Source organism: Mandrillus leucophaeus, unplaced genomic scaffold (assembly GCF_000951045.1).
Source record: "Mandrillus leucophaeus isolate KB7577 unplaced genomic scaffold, Mleu.le_1.0 Scaffold148, whole genome shotgun sequence".
In the NCBI taxonomy this organism is placed as follows: domain Eukaryota; kingdom Metazoa; phylum Chordata; class Mammalia; order Primates; family Cercopithecidae; genus Mandrillus; species Mandrillus leucophaeus.
This window is the reverse complement of record NW_012101454.1, coordinates 1441034-1466839: the sequence shown is the minus strand read 5'-3', so window position 1 is coordinate 1466839 and position 25806 is coordinate 1441034. Positions and strand designations below refer to the sequence as shown.

General features: G+C 36.5%; 1 protein-coding gene and 1 long non-coding RNA gene across 3 annotated transcripts in view; one reads left to right on the top strand and one right to left on the bottom strand.

The window, feature by feature from the left end:
* Positions 1 to 13688, top strand: part of LOC105535566 — a 24172-nt gene extending 10484 nt beyond the window's left edge. The window contains exon 3 of the long non-coding RNA XR_001005454.1: positions 11949 to 13688. This is a non-coding gene — a long non-coding RNA (uncharacterized LOC105535566). The remainder of the gene's footprint in view (positions 1 to 11948) is intronic.
* The window catches only part of PPP1R9A (protein phosphatase 1, regulatory subunit 9A), a 405188-nt gene that overhangs the window by 131161 nt on the left and 248221 nt on the right, over positions 1 to 25806 (bottom strand). For both annotated transcript variants that reach the window (XM_011974681.1, XM_011974682.1), the window contains exon 5: positions 6941 to 7045. In XM_011974681.1, coding sequence (XP_011830071.1) covers positions 6941 to 7045 — 105 coding nt within the window. The remainder of the gene's footprint in view (positions 1 to 6940; positions 7046 to 25806) is intronic.

Here is a 25806-nt window from a genome sequence, read left to right as displayed (position 1 = left end):
GTTCTCACTCATAGGTGGGAACTGAACAATGAGATCACTTGGACTCGGGAAGGGGAACATCACACACCGGGGCCTATCATGGGGAGGGGGCAGGGGGGAGGGATTGCATTGGGAGTTATACCTGATGAAAATGACGAGTTGATGCGTGCTGACGAGTTGATGGGTGCAGCACACCAACATGGCACAAGTATACATATGTAACAAACCTGCACGTTATGCACATGTACCGTAGAACTTAAAGTATAATAATAAAAAATAATTTAAAAAAATAGTCTAGATATTGGAATCTTATTGAATAGTTTATTAATATTTTCTCCCATTCAACAGGCCGTCTCTTCACTCTGTTGTTTCCTTTGCTGTGCAGAAGTCTTTTAGATTAATATAGTCCCGTTTATCTATTTTTTTTTATTGCCTGTGCTTCTGAGGTCTTGGCCATAAAGTATTTGCCTATACCTATGTCCTGAAGCGTTTCCTCTAAGCTTCCTTCTAGTTGTTTTGCTGATGTGGGGCTTACATTTCAGTCTTTAATCCATATTGAGTTGATTTTTATATATAGTGAGGGATAAGGGTCCAGTTTCATTCTCCTACAAATAGATAAGCAATTTTCCTAGCACGATTTATTGAAGAGGGTGCCCTTTCCCCAATGTATGTTCTTGGTGTCTTTGTCAAAAATCAGTTGGCCATAAAGGTGTGAATTTGTTTCTGGGTCCTCCATTCTGTTTTATTGGTCTATGTTTCTGTTTTTATACCAATATCTTGCTGTTCTGGTTACTACAGCCTTGTGATACATTTTGAAGTCAGGTAATGTGATGCCTCCAACTTTGTTCTTTTTGCACAGAATCACTTTAGTATTTGAGCCTTATTTGGTTTCTTACCAATAGATCCTATTAGGATCTTTATTTTTTTTCTATTTCTGTGAAAAATGACATCGATATTTAGACAGGGATTATACTGAATCAGCAGACTGCTCTGGGAGTGTGGTCATTTTAACAATGTTAATTATTCTGATCCATGAGCATGGGCGCTTTGTTTTGTTTGTGTCCTCTTCAATTTCTTTCATCAGTGTTTGTAGTTTTCCTTGTGGAGGTCTTTCATCTCCTTGGTTACATTTATTCCTAGGTATTTTTTTTTTTAACTATTGTAAATGTGGTTGCCTTCTTGTGTTCTTTCTCAGCTAGTTCATTATTTTTGTATAGAAACACCACTTATTTTTTGTATGCTAATTTTGCAACCTGTGACTGACTTTGCTGAATTTGTTTTATCAGATCTAAGAGTTTTTTGGTGGAGTCTTCAAATTTTTCTAGATATAAGATCACATCATCTGAAAAGAGGGACTATTTGACATCCTCTTTTCTGATTCAGACACCTTTTATTTCTTTCTCTTGCCTGATTACTCTGGCTAGGACTTCCAGTACTATGTTGAATAGGAATAGTGAAAGTAGGCATTCTTGTCTTGTTCCAGCTCTTAGAGAAAAGGCTTTCAGCTTTTCCCCACTCAATACAATGTTAGCTGTGAGTTTGTCATATATGGCCTTTATTATGTTGAGGTATTGATATGGTTTGGCTGTGTCCCCACCCAAATCTCATCTTCAATTGTTACTCCTACAATTCCCACATGTCATGGGAAGAACCTAGTGGGAAGTTATTGAATTATGGGGACAAGTCTTTCCTGTGCTGTTCTTGTGATAGTGAATGGGTTTCACGAGATATGATGGTTTTAAAAATGGGAGTTTCCCTACACAAGCTCTCTCTCTCTGCCTGCTGTCATCCATGTAAGATGTGACTTGCTCCTCCTTGCCTTCCACCATGATTGTGAGGCCTCCCCAGCCACATGGAACTGTAAGTTGACTAGATCTCTTTCTTTTGTAAAATGCCCAGTCTCAGGTATGTCTTTATCAGCAGCGTGAAAATGGACTAATACAGGTTTGTTCCTTCTATGTATGGTTTGTTGAGGGTTTTTGTCACGAAGGGATTCTGAATTTTATCAAATGCTTTTTCTGCATCGACTGAGATGATCATATGGTTTTTGTCCTTCATTCTGTTGATGTGATGTAGCACATTTTATTGATTTGCATATGTTGAGCCATTCTTGTATCCCTAGGATAAATCCCACTTAATCATGGTGTATTATCTTTTTGATGTACTGTTGGACTTGGTTTGCTAGTATTTCACTGAGGATTTTTGCCTCTGTGTTCACTGGGAATACTGGCCTGCAGTTTTCTTTTTGGTTGTGCCCTTATCTCCTTTTGGTATCAGGGTAATGCTTGCCTCATAGAAAGAATCAGGGAGAAGACCCTCTGTTTCAATTTTTTGGAATAGTTTGAGAAGAATTGGTATTAGTTCTTGTTTGAAAGTTTGCTAGAATTTGGCATTTAAGCCATTCGGTCCTGGACTTTGCTTTTTTGGGAGAATTTTTATTACTGATACAATCTTGTTACTTATTATTGATCTGTTCTAGTTTTCTATTTCTTCCTGATTCAATCTTGGTAGGCTACATATATGTATCCAGAAATTTATCCGGTTTGCCTAAGTTTTCTAGTTTGTTTAATTTGCTTTATTTTTAACAATTCTTCCTTTAGCTTATCTATCTTCTCATAAATTTTAGTTATATACAGCAAGAAGCAGCTAGTGACACTTTCAACAATGGCTTAAAATCTTATGAGTTAAATGTCCCAGTGAATATTCTACTTTCCATATTACTAGAGGTAAGTTTTGTTAAATTTTCTGTCATTACAAAATGAAGATCATCTTTCTTCTTCAAATTTTCTTTCTTTGTTTTTTTGAAATGGAGCTTCATTCTTGTTGCTCAGGCTGGAGTGCAATGGCGTGATCTCGGCTCACTGCAACCTCTGACTCCTAGGTTCCAGTGATTCTCCTGCCTCAGCCTCTCAAGTAGCTGGGATTATAGGCATGTGCCACCACGCCTGGCTAATTTTGTGTATTTTTAGTAGAGATGGGGTTTTAGCATGTTGGCCAGGCTGGTCTCGAACTCCCGACCTCAGACGATCCACCTGCCTCTGCTTCCCAAAATGCTGGGATTCCAGGTGTGAGCCACTGCGTCCAGCCCAATTTTCAATAACATTTATAGTTTTCTTCTTTAAGCCCTCACCAGCCTCCTCCTCACAGGCTATCAGTTTTCTCCCAGCAATCACTGTAAGATCTCTTTGGCTTTTACTAATACTCTCCTCATAGTCCTTCCAGCCTCACTAACAGTCCAGTCCCAAAGCTACTCCCACATTTTCAGTTTTTGTTAAACTGCAGCCCATGTTCAGGTACCAAAATATGTGTAAGTTGTAGATGCTGATACAAATTACCCCAAAACTTATAAACACTTATTATCTTCCATAGTTTCTGTGAGTCAAGAATTCAAGGGAGGCTTGTCTGTTCAATTGTGGCTTGATGATTCTCACAAAATTCAACCAGTTGTTAGCTGAAGCTGCAGGCATCTGAATGCTTCACTAAGGCTGGAAGATCTTCAAAGGTGCCTCCCCACATGGCTGGTTAAGTTAGTGCTGGCTGCTGGCAGGCTCAACGTCTTCCCTGTGTAGGCATCTTCAAAAGGGTAGCTGAAAGCATTCTTGATATGGCAGCTACATTTCCCTAAAATTGGTGATCCGACAGAGCAGGGTGAAAGCCACAATGCCTTTTATAACTTAGCCTCAAAAGTCACAGATCATTACTTTCATATTCAAATTATCATACAGACTAGACAGGAATCAATACAGTAGAAAACCCAAAAGAGAGTCAATAACCAGGAGGAGAGGATCAGAAGAGGATCAGTAAATGAATGCTATGGAGAAAACATGGTAATTGGGATAGAGTGAATTGGAGTTTGGACAACATAAATATGAGAAAAGCTCATTCATTGAAGAACTGATATTTGAACTGAGACTTGATAAGGTGGAAGCAGCCAATTGCATGTCATGTGATACAGAGTTTTTTTAGGGGGAGGGAGTAAAGCAGGGAAGAGGGGCGGAAGACAGGGAATGGCATAAATAAAGGATAATACTTGGAGTATATTAAATTTGATGTGCCTTTTGGAATGTCATATGAAGAAGTCAAGTAGGAAGCTGGATATGCTATTCTTAAGCTCTGGGCAGAGACAATGGAGTTAGAAATAAAAACAGAAAATTGAGAATAAAGCATAGAACAGTTAAAATAGCCCATGCCTGAAAAAAAAACATGGTAATCTGGAAGAGAAAATTTAAGAAACTCTTATAGCATACTAGCAAAAAGTCAAACAGATGGAGATCCTGAGAGAAAATAAGATTCTAGAGAATATGCCCAGAAAATCTAAGCCCCACTTAATATTGGTTTGAGAAGAGAGGCCAAAGACAATGCAAAAGAAATAAAGCAAATAACCAAAGCATAATAGAAAATTTCCCAAACCCACGTCTTCGGACTGAATCCCAAGCAGAATTTCACAAAACCAAATAAACACAGATCTAGTTACAGCCTGATAAAAATTACAAAAACCCAATTATAAGAGAAAAAAATCCAAAAGAGGGGGTAAAAAAGAAAATACTATAAAGGATTACAAATCATATGAACATGAAACTTTTCATTACCGATTGTAAATATTAATAGACAATGAAGGTAATTGGAAATTAAAGCAATCAGATTCCACCATACATCTATTTGAATAGTCAAAATCCAAAACACTGACAACAAATGCTGGCAAGGATGTGGAGCAATAGGAACTCTCACTCATTACTGATGGGAATACAAGATGGTACAGCCAGTTTGAAGATGGGTTGGTGGTTTCTTACAAAACTAAACATACACTTACCACATGATACAGCAATTATGCTCCATGCTTGGTATTTACCCAGTAGAATAGAAAACTTATGTCCACACAAAAACCTGCACATGGGGCTGGGTGCTGTGGCTCACACCTGTGATCCTAGCACTTTGGGAGGCTGAGGCGGGCGGATTACCTGAGGGCAGGAGTTCAAGAGCAGCCTGGCCAATAGGGCAAAACTCCATCTCTACTAAAAATACAGAAATTAGCTGGGCGTGGTGGCGGATGCCTGTAATCCAGCTACTTGGGAGGCTGAGGCAGGAGAATTGCTTGAACCCAGGAGGCAGAGATTGTAGTGAGTGAAGATGGCACCAGTGCACTCCAGCCTGGGTAACAGAGCAAGACTGTCTCAAAAAACAACAACAACAAAAAACAAAACAAACAAACAAACAAAAACCCCTGCACGTGGAAGTTTATACAGGTTGAGCATCCCACATCAAAATATCTGAAATCTAAAATGTTCAGAACACTCAAAACTTTTTGAGCACTGACACGACACTCAAAGGAAGTACTCATTGGAGCATTTCAGATTTTGAATTTTCACATTAGGGATGTTCAGCTATTAAGTATATATTGCAGATACTTTAATATGCCAAAAAAAAAAAATCTGAAATCGGAAACATTTCTGGTTCCAAGCATTTAACATAAGGGATACTCAGTCTGTACTAGAGTTAAGCAGAACAAGGTCAATTTCTTTTTCCATGATAGCCCTTCATGTATTTGAAAACTATAATTATGTCCTTCCGTGAGGGTAATGGTGAACAAAGCAGACTGAAGAAGCAAGAATGTGAAATCAGACAGACCAGTTAAGAAGACATTTGAAGACTTCTGAAATCTGTACAAGGCGAAAATAATAACACAAGATTATGCAGTCAACAGAGGGAAAAAAAGGGATGGCTATGGTTTCATGTAACTAAAAATTCTTTTCCAACTGAGAAATGTTCTTATGAATGTATATCTTACCTATTTCATTTTAAAATTTACTTTAAAGTCTAATGGACAGCTTCAAAACCAAGTTCTATATTGACATGGGAAAGTGCTCTTAAGAACACACAGTGATCTTCAAAATAACAATCACATTTACTGAATGGGCCCACCCACACAACTCAGAGAGCACCACGCAGTTTTGCAATTATTTTACACACTTTTCTCAGGACTGTGGATATTCTAGAAACATCAACATAGCACCCACAGAAGTAGTTTAGGTAATATTCCTTAAGGCATCCCTTTAGCATTAGAAGATGATTTACAGTTGAAAAAGCCTAACGTCTAAAACTTAAATTCATGCTTCAGCAAAATAAGACATACTGCAATAATATCCTAATGTTACTGTCTATATAGCAATGTTAACTCGTTAATGTTTTCAGAGTATTTAGCAGTTTCATTTTGATAATGAGAACACCCAACCATTTTCATCATTACACATACTAAATAATGTTTCCTTAATGTTTCTTCCACAAGAGGTATGGAAAAGTATATGATATAAGCAATACTTAAGTAACCTATAAGCAAAAAAATACCTGATTTCAAACCTTGACTTCAACTAGCTCTAAACTGCTTTCTTACTTGTTTTCCAATATACAATATTCACAATCCCAAGGTTGAATATAAATTTCAAGGTCCAAAAAAAAAAATTGCACCCTAAGTGCATTAAGTTGGAAACGTTATAATTCATCAAACATTGGTCATGGCTGATTCCTTAAAATAATATATACATTTAAAAATATACTTACCTTTATTCAACCTGATTATCTAAAAAACATACAACATTGACCATATGTATAATCATTTCAAGTATTGTATAACTGTGTTCCTTAAAAAGATTTGGGACCTAATTCATATTTATTGAGGTTATAACTAGAAATTATATCTTCCTGGAAAACATAGTATTTTAGAAAGATATGAAGACAAGCACTTGCACTTGTCTTCATATCTTTCTAAAATACTATGATTTGTAATTTTAAATTCCATTTTCATGAACTAATTATAATAAAGGTGAAAATATTTAAAACTAAAAGCAAAGTTTTACTATTCAGGTAAAATTGTCATTGTAATTACATTTATTTGCAGGTTAAAGTTTAGAAAATTAAAATTCAACTAAAGTAACAACATGGTGTATATCAGAAGACACGTATTTACCTGACATTGCCCTTGGTGTTTCTGAGAACTGTTGCTGCAAAATTCTGTGTCACACCCACCAAGCTGATTCCATCCACTTCTACAATCTGGTCATTGACTTGTATTCTTTAGAAAGAGGAAAAAAATTACCCACAATTAATTTATGTAATAATCATTTCCAACAAATCAGTTGACGAAATATGTGATTTTTAAGATACTCTTTTTGATCCAAAATCTATATTTTACATACAGTCAGTCTTGCTTTCTGTTATCAGTGGGTTCCACATCTGTGGATTCAACAAATTGTGGATATAAAATATTTTGAAAAAATAAAAAAAGTAGTACAATAAAAAGTACAAATTTAAAAACTTAACTATACAGCATTTGCATTGTATTACATATAAGTAATCCAGAGACGATTTAAACTATTCGAAAGGATATGCAGAGGTTATGTGTAAATACTATCTCTATACTATACTATAAGAGACTTGAGCATCCACAGATTTTGGTATCCACTGAGGTCTTACAAAGAATCACCTGTGAATTCCCAGGGATGACTACAGAAGCTCCAGATCTTAGTCAAACACTTAATGTTTTAAAAAGACTATTTCCATTAAAAACTGGGCAAAAAACATGAACAGACATTTCTCAAAAGAAGACATACAAATGGCCAACAAACTTAAAAAAATGCTCCACTTCACTAATCATCAGAGAAATGCAAATCAAAACCGCAGTGAGTTACCATCTCACACCATTCAGAATGGCTATTACTAAAAAGTTAAAAAACAACAACAGATGCTGGGGAGAATGTGGAGAAAAGGGAATGTTTATCCACTATTGGTAGGAATATAAATTAGTTCAGCCACTGTGGAAAGCAGTTTAAAGATTTCTCAAAGAACTTAAAACAGAACTACCATGTGATCCAGCAATCCCATTACTGGGTATATATTCAAAAGAAAACAAATCTTTCTACCAAAGTGATACATGCATGTTCACTGCAGCACTGTTCACAACAGCAAAGACATGGAATCAACCTAGATGTCCACGAATGGTGGATGAGATAAAGAAACTGTGGTAGATATACACTATGGAATACTATGTAGCCATAAAAAAAGAATGAAATCACACCCTTTACAGCAACATGGATGAATTTGGAGGCCATTATCCTACGCAAACTAACACAGGAACAGAAAACCAAACACTGCACATTCTCACTTATAAGTGCAAGCTAAACATTGGGAACTCATGGATATAAAGACAGCAACAACAGAAACTGGGGACTACTAGAGGGGAAAGGAAGAGAGGGAGGGGAGCAAGGGCTGAAAAACTAAATATTGGGTACTATGCCTGGTACCTGGGTGACAGGATCATTCACACCCCAAACCTCAGCCTCACACAATACACCCAGGTAATAAATCTGCACATGTACCCTGTGAATCAAAATATAAATCAAAAAATAAAAATAGAGACTGTTTTAAAGGACAGAAACAAGTAATACTAAATGGAGACATTCAGTTTACCAAACATCCATATTCCTATCACAAAAAGTGATAACTGCACATGACATATTTACATATTTATATCATTTTTGTCCTCAATAGCTGTACATAAAACATAAGAGATCTAGTTGAAATATGCTTTGGGCCTAATACCCAGTCTCACAACACATCTATCTTCCCTAAGGAAAAACTTAACCAGGAATTACAGGGAATCCTTCCCATTCAAGGTGTACACTTCAAATATGTAATGCTCATTCATGTGCATGTGTATACTTACATATACATACAAGTGTTTGTGTGTGTGTTCATACTTATGTTTATGAGCAGTGTATGTATTGATACTGTTTACTGTATAATACTTTTACATTTCTATATATATTTTGTATATATCACTTTTATTCTTCATAATGAAATACTTCAAACATGAGAAATGTAGTGAAATAGATAATAAACTTTCATGTACCCAATACCCACCTTTATTAAATCCTAGCATTGTGCTATATTTGAGTGATATTTTTTCTTTTTTTTGTTTTTGTTTTTGTTTTGAGACAGTGTCTCCCTCTGTCACCTAGACTGAAGTGCAGTGGCGTGATCTTGGCTCACTACAACCTCTGCCTCCTGGGTCCAAGAGTCTCCTGCCTCAGCCGCCTGAGGAGCTGGGATTACAGGCGTGCACCACCAAGCCCGGCTAATGTTTTTTCTATTTTTAGTAGAGATGGGGTTTCATCATGTTGGTCAGGCTGGTCTTGAACTCCTGACCTCGTGATCTTCCCGCCTTGGCCTCCCAAAATGCTGGGATTACAGGTGTGAGCCACCACGGCCGGCCCGAATCATATTTTTTCTAAAGAAACACATTACAGAAAAGACGAAGTCCATTTATTATTTGTCTCTAGTTTTATTCCTTCATTGCTTACACAGAGGTAATCACCATACTAATTAGATGACGGGTTGACGAGTACAGCAAACTACCATGGCATGTGTATACCTAGGTAACAAACCTGTACATTCTGCACATGTACCCCAGAACTTAAAGTATTATAATAATAATAATAATAATAATAATAATAATAAAAGAATAAAGTGACTTTTCTATGTATTTTTTGAAACAGAATCTATATATATGCATGAATAGGCATAATTTATATACAATTGTTTATTTTCAAAAATTATGAAGTATACCTCTCTTTCTGCAACTCAGTTTGCTTCATTCAGCAATACATTTGAGATTTAACCATGACTATAACTGTAATTCTACCGAATTTATTTTAACAACCATATAGTATCATCTTTTATCAATATGCCAAAATGTATTTATTCATTATTTTGCAGCTGGACAATTGTGTTGTTTTCCATTTTAACTATAATACAATATTGCTGTAACAGTCAATTTCATCCATGCGTCCTTGTGCACATGAATGAGTTTCTCCAAGATATATATCCAGAAATAAAATTTCTGAGTCAAAGAAAAGAATATAAGCATTTTCAATTTTATTAGACAACAAATCTCCACGCCCTCAGGAATACTTGTTATGCTCAGATCCTTTAAGTACTGCCAATCATATAGGTGTAAAAAGATAGCACAATGTGATTTTAATTGCATTTTCCTGATTACTAGTGTGGGTAAACATTTTTTCATATGTTTATAGGTCACCTGTCTACTTCCACAAATTGTCAAATCATTTCTTTTACCCATTTGTTACACTGTTGTTGTTGGGTTGAGTGACTTTTCTTATTAATTTACATGAGATATCTTTATATATCTTGTATATTAATATTTCCTAAAAGATATTGCAAATACTTTCACCCTACCGGTAGCTGGTCTTTTTGTATTTCTTTGAAACATGGTGGTTTAGAGGAAAGTAATTTTTTAAAGTATATCCACATTTGTAAACAGGTATTGTTTTCTGTTTTGTTTAAGAAGGACTTTTCTGCCCAGAGGTTATAAAAAGACTCTATATGTTCTTCCCTGTTTTGGGAGGTGGGGGATGCAGTCTCACTATGTTGCCTAGGTTGGTCTCAAACTGCTCGTCTCAAGTGATCCTCCTGCCTTGGCCTCCCAAAGTGGATCACAGCTATGAGCCACTGCTTTGGGCCTATGTTTTCTTCAAAATGTATTAACATTCTGATTTTCTATATTTAGGTAGTTATTCACCTGGAAATTTTCTAAAATTATAGTATGTGTTGGCAATCTAATTTTATTTTTTTAAAATATATAAACAACTGGCCAAACAACATTTACTAGAGTCCATTTTCCCCCAGAGTTAAGTAGTGCTATATATGTCAAGCTTTCAAATGTGCATCATCATGTTTGTAGGTTCCCTATAGGTTCTATTTATCTCTTTGTTTATCCTTGCATCAATGCTACATTGTCTTAGCTAATAAAGCTTTATAACTAGTTTTTGCATTTCATAGGGCAATTCTCCTAAAATGGTTCATTTTCTTCAAATTTGTCTGAGTCATTCTTGATACTTTGCTCTTCCTAATTAGTTTTGGGCTTATTTACCAAGTAATATGAAAATATTTGTTATGGTTTTAATGAAATCAGACTGATTTTAAAGATTACCTTGGGGAGAACTGACAACTTTATCATATTGACTTTTCCCTTCAAAGAAAATTTGAGTGTTACCATAAGCGCCCCTGGGTAACAGTGGCATAAATCACATTTTGATCCCAAATGTTAAGAAAAGTTTTTCAAAGCTTGGAAATAAGGTCAAAAGTAGGGCAACATATTCTTTCATTGTCATATGAAGGCACTGTTTAACAGATCCATACAAGGATAATTCAGGGAAATGGACTTATTTGATTCACTGTTTACTACTGACTAAAGGTTCTAGTTACAGCAGCAGCCACTCCAGATGGCCTGCCGCCGCCATCAGGCCGACTGCAGCAGGGAGGTGCCGCCGAGGCTACATGCTCCATGGAGCTCCAGGCAGCAGGAGACAAGCATAAGCCCTTCTCCTTCTGAGGTGGGGTGGGAGCTCCCTGGGTGCAGCTGCAGCTGCTCAAATTGCAGCTGCAGACCTGGGCCTCTGGCTCCATGGAAGAGGCAGGAGCCTCACCTTCCTGGGAAGGGCTGCAGGTGCCCAAGCTGTGGCTGCAGAATGGAGCTTCCCTGCACTTTTGGGGGACCAGGAGCAGGCAGGAGACCCACTCCCCTAGGGTCACTGCAGCAGCCCATATTGTGGCTGCAGACCCAGGTATCCCTGCACTCTGTTGGGGAGGCGGTAGAGCTGAGAAGGCCCCCCTTCCCCTGTAGGCTCAGAAGTACCTGCTCCTGCTGCTTGGCTTCTCCTTGCTGTGGGCACCTGCTCCCATCTTGGAGCAAATCGGGACCAAGCCCATGTGCCATGAACAGCAGGGGGAGGCAGACAGATACCTGGGCAGAAGGGGGCAGATCTCTGAGAAAAGGCCTGAAGCCTGGGGACAGGACTGCCAGTCCTGCTGATTTGGAGGACAAACTCATGGTGGTTTTTCCTGGGTCCTCCCATGGCTGCCTATGGACCAATCAGCATGCACTTTCCCTCTATTAGGCCTATAAAAGCCCCAGGTTCAGCCAGAGCACAGCAGATAATGGGATGACCAGCTGCAGAAAAGAGCTACCCTTTCTACTGACAGCAGGAGATGTCCCAATAACCAGCAGAAGAAAGAAGCTACCCATTCTAGGGCCTCTTTTCTGCTGAGAGCTTCAGAAACCTGCAGAGACACTGAGACTACCAGCTCGATAGCAGAGTGCAGCAATCCACACCAGGGCTGCCTCTCTGCTGAGAGCTAAGAAGACAATGGGATGACCTGCCTGCTAGGAAGAGCTTCCCTCTCCAGGGTCTCCTTTCTGCTAGGAGCTGAACACTCATCAGGACACCCTGGCTGTGGAAAGGAGCTACCATCTGCAGGTCTCCTGTGTGCTGTTCTATGGCTCAATAAAGCTCCCCTTCATCTTGCTCATCCTCCACTTGGCTCTGTACCTCATTCTTCCTGGTTGCAGGACAAGAACTCGGGACCTACCGAATGGCAGAGCTAAAAGCTATAACACAGGGCTGAAACATGCCCCTTGCTTGCCACATTGAGGTCAAAAAGAAGGAGAGAAGAGCTGTGCCTTCTCAGGCAGCCCAGACCTGAGAGCTCCCTGAGCCAGGGTTGTGACTCCCTCTTTGGGATCCTGTGGTGCCTAGTATCTCCAAGCTTCCAGGTGCCACTGCATTTCCCGGTGCCAGCTGGGGATGCTGCCTGCAGTGCACCTTGTCCGGCCACAGCCTCATAGTTGGCCAGTGCCTGTGCCAGCACCTCTAACTGCCCACCCCATTGCAGCAGCCGGCATGTGTGATTGCACAGTGGCTGAACCCCATGCTCCCTCACACACCCCTTGCCACTCCATGCCTGACTTGCCCTTGGCAGGTATGGGATCCAGGCCAGTAGCGTAAGCCGAGCACAGCCTGCCAGGCCGAGTGGGCAGAACAAGCCCAGCGGGCCTACGCAAGATTTGGGCAAAGACATCACCAGACAGAAAAGCAATACCCCAAAGATCTTGTGACACTAGGCATAGTGAAGTTCTTTATTAATTTGTAGATTTTTATCCTGGAAAATTCTAATATTTTCAACTATTAAAAAAGATAATCCCAAAAATAATGGTTTATTGTCATGTAAAATATTAACTAGATTGTATGTATCTTAGCTATATTATTCTAACATAAAATTCATTAATTTGTCTTTAAGAAACTAGTTCCTGAAATGCACTTTGAACCATATTTATAATCTCACTAGTCCTCTACTTAATTAGGAAGTGGAGTAAAATATTTGATATATTTTCTTTTTATGTTTACAAAAGTCACAATTTAAATTCTTTGAATATTAACACGTTATACTTTTGGAAGATTCACTGAGATACTAAAGTGGGTTCATAAAGACACCAAACTGTGATAGCACAGAAATGTACTTCAGGAGCTGTTTAGGAGGGACTTCTTTTCTTTTTCCTCAAAGTGATTCTCAAAAAGCAATAGAGTACTGGTGCAGTGGCTCATGCCTACAATCGAGCACTTTGGGAGGCCAGAATTGTTTGAGCCCAGGAGTTCAAGACCAGTACAGGAAATAGTGAGACCTTGTCTCTACAAAAAATACAAAAATTAGCCAGGTGTGCTGGCATGTGCTGTGCTTTTTGTCCGGCTACTTGGGAGGCTGAGGTGGAGGGATTGCTTGAAACTGGGAGGTCAAGACTGAAGTAAGCCATGATCCTGCCACTATACATCCATATGAGGGAAGGAGCAAGACTCTGTTTCAAAAAAAAAAAAAAAAGGGCAATAGAACTTTACCTTTGCTATGATGCCAGTCCACTACAAGTTGGCTTTTTTCTTTAAATTTTGAATTTTTCCTTTTCCTTTCTAGTTCTTCACCATTTTGGTTCTGGATATAGTTTCCACTAGAAGATGATAATGATGATAATGATAATCCCCATGCATAGCATTAATAATTGGGAATGTAATTTTATAATCTGAACTTTAGAGACCTCTGTTAAGATTAAAGGGATTTCTTGTCCTTCATATGAGACATGAAAAGGAATGAGAGTTGCCATTTTTTTAATTCTTTGTTTCACTATTTGTACATCCAAATAATTTCATAAAACATTTTATAACTACTAGAAGGGAAAATAATCTTTTGAAATCTTAAACAGTGAACTTTGGTGTTTCCTTGATTACCTAACCTGTTGCTGAGACTGTATAATTAAAGCTACAAATTTCATTGTGTTGCTATAACTCAGAAGTCATTCTCTCTCATTATGTATGAAGTATTTTCCTAAGAAGAGTATTAATAAATAAAATTTAGAAATCTCTGAATTTTAAGGAGCTAAGATATAATTGGTTTACATAGTATAAGAAGTTCATGAATCTACAGTAATATCTAAAGAAAACTTCAAATGTACTAGTAATTTAGAGGAAAAATTCTTCTTACAGGATCTGCTAGCAGATTACAAAGATTTTAATTTATGAATCTAAATTCATGCAATAAAAGTGAATCTTTGTAGACTATGTGTTAAGTCACAAAACAAGTCTCAACAAATTTTTAAAAATGAAATCACATCAACTATCTTCTCAGACCACAATGGAATATAACTAAAAACTAGTAACGAGAAACTTTAAAAAAATGTACAAATAACAAGAAAATTTAAAAATATGCTCCTGAATGAACACTGGATGAATGATGAAATTAAGAAGCAAATATAAAAATTTTTTGAAACAAATGAAAATGGCAACACAACTTACCAAAACCTATGGTAGATAGCAAATGCAGTGCTAAGAGGAAAGTTGATATCCATAAACTACTACATTAAAAAAAAAGATAAAAAGAAAAAAAAACACAACTAAAAATAAGTAGGAGGAAACATATAATAAAAAGTAGAATTAAACAAAATGGACACTAAAAAAGACAACAAAGAAAAGGATAAGATCAAAATAAACACAATCAGAAACAGAAAACAGACATTACAACTAATACCACAGAAATACAAAAGTTCATCAAAGACTATTATAAGCAACTAAATCCTAATGAACTAGAAAGTTGGAGGAAATGGATAAGTTTCTGGATACACATATATAGGTTACTGAGAGTGAATTAGGAAGAAATAAAAAACTGGAACAGATCAATAGTAAGTAATGAGATTGAGTCAGTAATCAAGTCTCCCAACAAAGAAACGTCCAGGACCAGATGGCTTCAATGCCAAATTCTACCAAACTTTCAAGCAAGAACTAAGACCAATTCTCCTCATTCGAAACATGTAAGAAAATATCACATGTACCCCATAAATAGGTACCAATATAAGGTATCAATTAAAAACTATTTAAAAATTTAGTTAAAAACTGATTCTTTGGACAAATCAGACTGATTTAAAAATTTTGTCTGAAATTCATAGCTATGTTTTCTCCATAATTTTGTATGGATGTTGAGTTTCTGTTTTCAGAAAAGACTAGTTAACCTGAACTTCTTAAAATTCTGATAATAGTGTATTGATCAGATAAGCTAATGATATCCATATCTAAAGTTTAAAATGATAAAAAAGTAAAACTGTTTGACTGAACTGAATCATGATTCTAACAATGTTTTGTATCCATACCTACATGTTTTAGAGTGTCCACTTAAATGTGATTTCTAAGATTCTTACATACTTATCTTCAAGATCTTGAATAACAAGCTTAGCGCTTACAATATACAACTCTACTTCTTACCTTAAAATGTTACAGTGTTACCATGATTTTACATCATGTTAATGAATGTGCTCACTCTTGTCACTTGATGAAGACATAAATATAATGTATGTGAGATGGGCCCGCAGTGGCTCAGGCATGTAATCCTGGCATTTTGGGAGGCTGAGGTGAGTGGCTCATTTGAGGTCAGGTGTTCAAGACCAGCCTGGCTAACATGGTGAAACCATACCTCTACTAAAAATACAAAAATTAGCCGGATGTGGTGGCAGGTGCCTGTAGTCTCAGCTCCTTGGAAGGCTGAGGCAGGAGAAACATTTGAACCTAGGAGGTGGAGGCTGCAGTGAGCTGAGATAGCACCACTACACTCCAGCCTAGAGGACGGAGCGAGACTCTGTCTCTGTCTCAAAGAAAAAAGAAAACAAAAAGGGGGTGTGGCTGTAGAGAATGATATTTCCTAGTCACCTAAATTGCTTGTGCATGATAGGCAATTATCAAGTTCCTATCTACCAGAGAAGCTTAAATAGAAGTTAATTAACAATGGTAATATGGGTAACTTTGAGTCTATTTTAGCAGGGACAGTTTTAAGAAAAAGTATAACTATGTAGGTGAGGTAACAGGATAAATGTTTATTTTTCAAGAAAAAGGACAGAAGTTTAATTCTCAGATAAAGTGAAAGGTTGCTCCAGAATTAAGAAGAAACAAAATGAGGACAACAACTTGAATGTACATAGTGAGTTGAGGAAGCTTTAAATAAGAGTTTTTATTTGCCTTGATTTATAATATTGGGACAAAATGGAAGCTGTAAATGGGTTAAAAATTTGACACAATTCACTCAGCTTTGAAAGCCTTATTCATAATATAAATTAGAAAAAAGAATGCATGGATCCTTTACTGTAAAATATTAACTTAATGCAAATATAGAATAGATTACATATTAAAATAACAATTTATCTGGAATATTTAATATTCTCTTATTAAGGGATTTTAAGAGATTATGCTACTCATCAGGATGAATTTCAGGTCAGGCGCAATGGCTCACTTCTGTAATCCCAGCACTTTGGGAAGCCAAGGCGGGTGGATCACGAGGTCAAGAGATCGAGACCATCCTGGCCAACATGGTGAAACCCCATCTCTGCTAAAAAACAAAAATTAGCCCCGAGTGGTGGCATGCACCTGCAGTCCTGACTACTCAGGAGGCTGAGGCAGGAGAATTGCTGGAACCTGGGAGGCGGAGGTTGCAGTGAGCCGAGATTGCACTACTGCATTCCAGCCTGGTGACAGAGTGAGACTCAGTCTCAAAAAAACAAAACAAAACAAAAAAAAACAAAAACAAGCAAACAAAATGAATAAAAGAATGATTCTCAGTACTACATGTTGACTTTATCATTTCCTTTATTAATGTAAAAAATAAAAACAAACATAAATAAGCAAAGCTTCCTACAGTAACCTTCTCCTACCTATTTTGGAAATTAATAAACTTTCCTTTTGTAAGGTATTTGTATGTTCAGAACAAAATTAGGTGGGAAATTTAGAGAGTTTCTCTGTAGATTCTATCTGCACACATGCACAGTCTCCCCCCATCAACATCTTACATGATAGTGGTTCACATATTACAGGGAAAAAAAACCCTATAGAGATACATCATTAGGTTCAAAGCCCACAGCTGGCATAAGCATTCACTCTTGGTATGGCACATTCTATGGGTTTTGACAAATGTATGATGAATGGCATGTGTCCACCATTATAGTATCACACAGAATGGTTTCATTGCTCTAAAAAATCCTCTGTGCTCCACTTATTCATCCCTCCCACCCACTTAATCCCTGGCAAACAATGATCTTTTTACTGTCTCCATAGTTTTGCATTTGCAAGAAAGTCAAATAATAGGAATTATAAAGCATGTAGGCTTTTCACATTAGCTTCCTTCATTTACTGATATGTATTCTTCCATGTCTTCCCATGGCTTGATAGCTCATTTCTTTTCAGCACTGAATAATATTCCAATGTCTGGATGTACCACACTTTTTACATTCACCCAGTGTAGGACATCCTAGTGGCTTCCAAACTGGAGTAATTATAAGTAAAACTGTTATAAACATCTGTGTGTAAGTTTTTGTGTGGACAAAAGTTTTCAGCTGGGTCATATCTTGCATTCCCACCAGGTATGAATGAGACACCTTATTGCTCTACATCCTTGTCAGCATTTGTTGTCAGTGTTTTGAATTTTAGCTATTGTAACAGGTATATAGTGGTATCTCGTTATTGTTTTAATTAGCAATTCTCTCATAATGTATGATATTAAACAACTTCTCATATGCTTACTTGTTTTCTGCATATCTTCTTTGGTGAAATGTATGATCAGGTCTTTTGAGCATTTTAAAATCAAGTTATAGTTTTCTTATTATTTAGGGTTTAAGAGCTTTTTGTATATTTTAAATAACAGTCCTTTATTAGTTTTATCTTTTTTAAAACTTTATTAGTTTTATCTTTTATAGTCCTAGCCTATAGCCTGTCTTCTCATTCTGTTGACACTACTTATCACAAAACACAAGATTTTGATTTAAAAGAAGTCCAGTTTTTCAATTATTTCTTTCATAGATTATGCTTTTGATGCTGTTTCTAGAAAGTCATTGCCAGCCAGATACGGTGGTTCACGCCTGTAATCCTTCGGGAGGCCCAGGTGAGCAGACAACAAGGTCAGGAGTTCGAGATCAGCATGGCCGATATGGTGAAACTCTGTTTCTACTAAAAATACCAAAAAAATGAGCCAGGCATGGTGGTGCATGCCTATAATACCAGCTACTCAGGAGGCTGAGGCAGGAGAGTTGCTTGAACTTGGGAGGCGGAGGTTGCAGTGAGCCAAGATTGTGCCACTGCACTCCAGCCTGGGTGACAGAGCAAGACTCTGTCTCAAAAACAAAAAATAAAAAGTCATTGCCATACCTAAGCTTACCTAGATATTCTGTGCTGTCATTTAGGAGTTTTTGCTTTTGCATTTTACATTTAGGTCTGTTAATACATTTTGAGGTAATTCTTGGGAAGGGTGTAAGGTACCTGTTCAGATTTTTTTTGTTTTTGGCAGGGGGATGTCCAGTTATTCTAGTACAATTTGTTGAAAAGACTGTCTTTTCTCTGACGTATTGTTTTTGCTCCTTTACAAGGTTCAGTTGAGTATATTTATGTGGGTCTATTTCTGGGCTTTCTGTTCTGTTCCACTGCTCTCTTTGTCTATTCTTTTGCCAGTACCACACAGTCTTGATTACTGAAGTTTTATAGTAAGTCTTGAAGTCAACTAACGGCACTCCTCCAACTTTGTTATTTTCCTTAAATATTAAGTTGGCCATTTTGCATCTTTTGTCTTTCCATATAAACTTTAGAATCAATTTGTTGATATACACAAATTAACTTGCTGAAATTTTGATTGAAATTTCATTGAAACTTTAGATTAAGTGGGGAAGAACTGACATCTTCTTATCCATGAATGTGCAATATCTTACCATTTATGAATTATTTGATACCTTTGATCACAGTTTTGTAGTTTTCCTCATATAGACTTTATATTTTATTAGGTTTATACCTAAGTATTTTCATTTTTAGGGGTGCTAACAGAAGTGAATTTTAATGTGTTTTTAATTTCCAATTCTACTTGCTCATTGCTGTTATATAGGAAAATGATGACTTTTGTATAATAAGCGTGTATTCTGAAACCTTGCTATAACTGCTTATCAATTTTCAGAGGTTTTTTAGTCTATTTAGTCTAGGATGTCACTGTGATCAAAGATTCAAAGACTTTTATTTTTTCCTTCCAAATCTGTGTTTTGTTCATTTATTTTTCTTATCCTACTGCATTAGCTAGAAAACAACTATAAGAAAGGATATCATTGTCTAGTTCCTAATCTTAGGAAGATTTTTAGTTTCTCACTATTAAATACAATGTCAGCTTTAGGTGTTCTGTAGGTGTTTTTTTCAGGTTGAGAAAATTCTGCTCTACTCCTAGTAAGAGTTTTTCTCATAAACTGATGATTTTTGTCAAATGCTTTTTTCTGCATCTACTGATATAATCATGCTATTTTTCTTCTTTAGCCTGTAGATATGATGGACTATATTCATTGACTTTTGAATGTTGAACCAGCCTTGCATACATGGGATAAATCCCATGTAGTTACTGTATATAATTCCTTTTATATGTTGTTGGACTCGATTTGTTAATGTTTTATTGATATACATTTCTATATATCAATATACATATTGATATATATTTGTTTTTGCATTTATGTTCATGAGAGATATTAATCTATAGTTTACCTTTCTTGTAACATTTTTGTCTGATTTTGTTGTTTGAGTTCTGGTGGACTCACAGAATGGAACAGGAAGTATTTATCATCTTTGCTTCTATATTCTGAAAGAGATAGGAGAGGATTGTATACTTTCTTCCTTAAGTGTTGGGTAGAATTCACCAGGAAACCCATCTGGCCCCACGTTGCTCTTTCTTTTTGAAGGTTGTTAATCTTTTTTTTTTTTTTTTTTGTATTTTTAGCGAATTAGGGTTTTACCATGTTGGCCAGGCTGGCAACCAACTCCTGGCTTCAAGTAACCTGCCCATCTAGGCCTCCCAAAGTGCTGAGTTTATAGGCATGAGCCTCTGTGCCCAGCTGGTTGTTAAATATTGAATCAATTTCTCTATTAGATATAGGACTACTCAGACTGCCTATTCTTGTAAAGTTTTGGCGGATTTATGCCTTTGAAAAAATTGGTCTATTTCATCTTGGTTGTTAAACTTGTGGGCACAGAGTTGCTCACAATATTCTTGTATTATCCTTTTAGTGCCCATGCCATCCACAGTGAATTGTCCTCTCTCATTTTTAATATTAGTAATTTGTGTCATCTCTCTTTTTTTCTTAGCCTGGTTAGAGGCTTATCAAAAATACCGATCTTTGCTAATAAAAAGCTTTTGGTGTTACTGACTTTCTCTACTGATTTTCTGTTTCTAATTCACTGAATTCTGACCTAATTTTTATTATTTCTTTTGTTCTCCTTACTTTGAATTTACTTTCCTCTCCTTTCTATAGTTTCCTAATGAAGATGCTTAGATGGCTGGTTTTAGAACTTTCCTCTTTTCTAACACATATGCATTCAATAATATAAATTTCCCTCAAAGCTCTGCGTTCACTGCATTCCAAAATTTTTAATATGATCTATTTTCATTTTCAATGAGCTCAAAATACTTTCTAAAAAATGACTCTTCACAACAAAAAAAGAAAATTTCAGGCTGATATCCCTGATGAACATCGATGTGAAAATCCTTAATAAAATACTGTCAAACCAAATCCAGCAGCACATCAAAAAGCTTATCCATCACAATCAAGTCAGCTTCATCCCTGGGATGCAAGGCTGGTTCAACATATGCAAATCAATAAACATAATCCATCACATAAACAGAACCAATGACCAAAACCACATAATTACCTCAATAGATGCCGAAAAGGCCTTCGATAAAATTCAACACCCCTTCATGATAAAAACACGCAATAAACTAGATATTGATGGCACATATCTCAAAATAGTAAGAGATATTTATGACAAACCCATAGCCAATATCATAGTGAATGGTCAAAAGCTGCAAGCATTCCCTTTGAAAAATGACACAAGACAATGATGCCCTCTCTCACCACTCCTATTAAACATAGTATTGGAAGTTCTGGCCAGGGCAATCAGGAAAGAGAAAGAAATAAAGGGTATTCAAATAGGAAGACAGGAAGTCAAATTGTCTATGATTGCAGATGACATAACTGTATATTTAGAAAACCCCATCATCTCAGTCCAAAAACTCCTTAAGCTGGTAAGCAACTTCAGCAAAGTCTCAGGATATAAAATCAAGTTGCAAAAATCACAAGCATTCTTATACACCAGTAATAGACAAACATAGAGCCAAATCATGAGTGAACTCTCATTCACAACGGCTACAAGGAGAGTAAAATACCTAGGAATACAACTTACAAGGGATGTGGAGGACCTCTTCAAGGAGAAAAACAAACAACTGCTCAAAGAAATAAGAGAGGACACAAACAAATGGAAAAATATTCCATGTTCATGGATAGGAAGAATGAATATCATGAAAATGGCCATACTGCCCAAAGTAATTTACAGATTCAATGCTATTCCCATCAAGCTACCATTGACTTTCTTCATATAATTTGAAAATCTACTTTAAACTTCATATAAAACCAAAAAAGAGCCCATATAGCCAAGACAACCCTAAGCAAAAACAACAAAGCTGAAGGCATCATGCTACCTGACTTCAAATTATACTACAAGGCTACAGTAACCAAAACAGCAGGTACCAAACTGATACCAAAACAGATATATAGGCCAATGGAATACAACAGAGGCCGCAGAAATAACACCACATATCTACAATATCTACAATCATCTGACCTTTGACAAACCTCACAAAACCCACCAATGGGGAAAGGATTTCCTATTTAATAAATGGTGTTGGGAAAATTGGCTAGCCATATGCCAAAAACTGAAACTGGACCCCTTCTTTACACTTTATACAAAAATTAACTCAAGATGGATTAAAGATTTAAAAATAGGTCCTAAAACCATAAAAACCCTAGAAGAAAACCTGGGCAATACGATTCAGGACATAGGCATGAGCAAAGACTTCATGACTAAAACACCAAAAGCAATGGCAACAAAAGCCAAAATTCACAAATGGAATCTAATTAAACTAAAGAGCTTCTGTACAGCAAAAGAAACTATCATCAGAGTGAACAGGCAACCTACAGAATGGGAGAAAATTTTTGCAATCTATCCATCTGACAAAGGGCTAATATCCAGAATCTACAAAGAACTTAAACAAATTTGCAAGAAAAAAACAACCCCATCAAAAAGTGGTCAAAGGATATGAACGGGCACTTTTCAAAAGAAGACATTTACGCGGCCTACAAACATACGAAAAAAAGCTCATCATCACTGGTCATTAGAGAAATGCAAATCGAAACCACAAAGAGATACCATCTCACGCCAGTTAGAATGGCAATCATCAAAAAGTTGTGAAACAACAGATGCTGGAGTGGGTGTGGAGAAATAGGTATGTTTTTACACTGTTGGTGGGAATGTAAATTTTTTCAACCGTTGTGGAAGACAGTGTGGAGATTCCTCAAGGATCTAGAACTAGAAATACCATTTGACCCAGCAATCCCATTACTTGGTATATACCCAAAGGATATAACTCATTCTACTATGAAGACACATGCACATGTATGTTTATTGCAGCACTATTCACAATAGCAAAGACTTGGGACCAACCCAAATGCACATCAATGATAGACTGGATAAATAAAATGTGGCATATATACACCATGGAATATTATGCAGCCATAAAAAAGGATTAGTTCGTGTTCTTTGCAGGGACATGGATGAAGCTGGAAACCATTATTCTCAGCAAACTAACACAGGAACAGAAAACCAAACACCACATGTTCCACTCATAAGTGGCAGTTAAACAATGAGAACGTATGGGCACAGGGAGGGGAACATCACACACTGGGGCCTGACGGTAGTGAGATTACAGGTGTGAGCCACCATGCCCAACAATTTCTGTCTTTTAGTTGATGCATGTAAACCACTGACATTCAAAGTGATTAACTGATGTACTTAAACCACTGACATTCACAAGTAACAAATATTGACTAATATCTACAATATTTTCTACTTTTTTCTATTTGTTGCCTTTGTACTTTGTTCCAACTTTTGTCTTCAATTCTTTTTCTGCCTTTTGTGGTTTTAATTTTTAATGAATCTTGAAGACTGAATTTTGGGGCTGGTTTCCCATGCTCATTCCCATTCTTATTTGCATTCCTTAAACTTTAATATAGTTGGTCTGCGCCACTAACAATATATTCACTGCAGACAGCATCAGTGATGAAAAGGTGAGAAGGTTCTCTTTTCTGTTTTATCTTAGCTCTTCTACTTGTAAATATTAGGTGATCTCCTCTAAATAAGTGGCATTGTATTATTTCCCTGAATGCTTGAAATGTTTATTACATATTTAGATTTGGGATATCTAGTACGGACATTTCTACAATATTCTTCCAATCCATGAATACGAGATATCTTTCCATTTATTTGTGTCTTATTCCATTTCTTTCACCAATGTATTACAGTTTTCAGTGTGCGTATCTTTCACTTCCTTATTTAAATATATTACAAAGTATTTTATTATTTTAGATGCTATTGTAAATGGTATTGTTTTCTTAATTTCTTTTTCAGATAGTTCACTGTTAGTGTGTAAAATACAGCTGATTTTTGTATGTTGTCCACTCAGTAAACTTGATCCTGCAAGTTTGCTGAATTTATTTATTAGTTCTAACAAATTTTTGGTGCACGCTTTAGCATTTTCTTTAATCAGGTCATGTCGTCTACCACAGGAATAGTTTACCTTCTTCCCTTCCAGTTTGGATGCCTTTTACTTCTTTTTCTTGCCTAATTATTAGGCTAGGACTTCCAGTACTATGTTGATAAGTGGAAAGAGTATCTGTGTCTTATCCCTGATCTTAAAGGTAATATTTTCAATTTTTCACCATTAGTATGATGTTAGCTGTAGGCTTGTCATACATGGACTTTATTGTGGTACATTCCATAATAGAAAACAACATAGAGGTTCCTCCAAAATTAAACTGAACTACCATATGATCCAGCAATCTACTTCTAGGAATATATTCAAAGGAAATAAAATCACTATGTGGAATCACTATTATCCATGTTCATTGCAGCATTATACACAATAGCCAAAATATGAAAAAAAAAAAAAACCTAAGTGTCTGTTGATGGATAAATGGATAAAGATAATGTGATTTTACACACACACACGATAAAGTATTATTCGGCCTTAAAAAAAGGAAATCTTGTTAATTGCAATAACATGGATGAATCTGGAAGACATTATGCTAAGTGAAATAAGTCAGACACAGACAAGTTCTGCATGATCTCATTTATATGTGGAATCTCAAAAAGTCAAACACACAGAAATAGAGTAGAAGGCTGGTTATCAAGGGTTGGGGGGAGTGGGGCAAATGGGGAGAAGTTTATCAAAGAGTAGAAACTTTCTGTTATAAGATGAATAAATTCTGGAGGCCAAATGTATAGCACAGTGAGTATAGTTAACAATAACGTATTGTGTACTTATAATTCACTAGGAGAGTAGATCTTAAATGTTCTCACCACAGATGAAATTAACTATGTGAGCTGATGACATGTTAATTAGCTTGATGAATATGTTAATGATGCACTCATATCACAATGTACATGTACATCAAAATATTACAATTTTTACTTGTTAATTATACTTCAATAAGCCTGAAAAAATAAAAACAAATTAAAAATTAAAAGAAGATTTGGGACAGGAACTAGAACTAGGAAATGTCAAATAAAATATTAGCTAATTCATGTGATCAGACCTGTCTTTATCATACTTGCTAGATAATACTTCCCAGGTAGTACCAGCCCAGGTAATAATGAATTAGCTCTTAGCCTCCTACAAAGCCAAGACTCCTTTCTCACAGGGGCCTCTGCCAGGGGCTTCATAAGGAGGAAAACTGAATGTTAGGATTTAAGCACTAGTGACTTGGTGGAGTAAATACCAATAAATCATCACTAATATCCTTGTAACAAAAATAACAAATTGACTTAGAAATACCCGAAACCAGAGTTCCTCTAACCATCTATATCAGAATTACCTGGAGGTACGTGTTTAAAATACAGTGGGCCCCACTCTGAGAGCAGATCTCACCAATAAGTATAATAAGTCTGAGATCTACGGTCTTATTATATCTAAGAGGTTTTAAATGGAAAAAAAGAAAAATATAGTAATATTTGTCTTCTAGCAGGACAGAATGGCCAGGCAGCTATGGAATGCCAATAAAGACTAAAACAGACCAAAACAAGAGATGATATCTGAAAATCACAGATGACACCAGAAAGCTAAGCAACCAATAGGAAGATATGACAGTTCGCTAGAAACTGATTATAAAGAGCCAGAGCGTCCACAGCTGTATATTGGAATAATATGGACAGCTATATAAAATACAAGTAACTTAGTCTAACCCTAATGTACTAAATCAAATTCAACAAAGAGGGCCAAGACTTCAATCTTCAGAGAATTCCTTGGGATATTCAAGGATACTTCATAGCT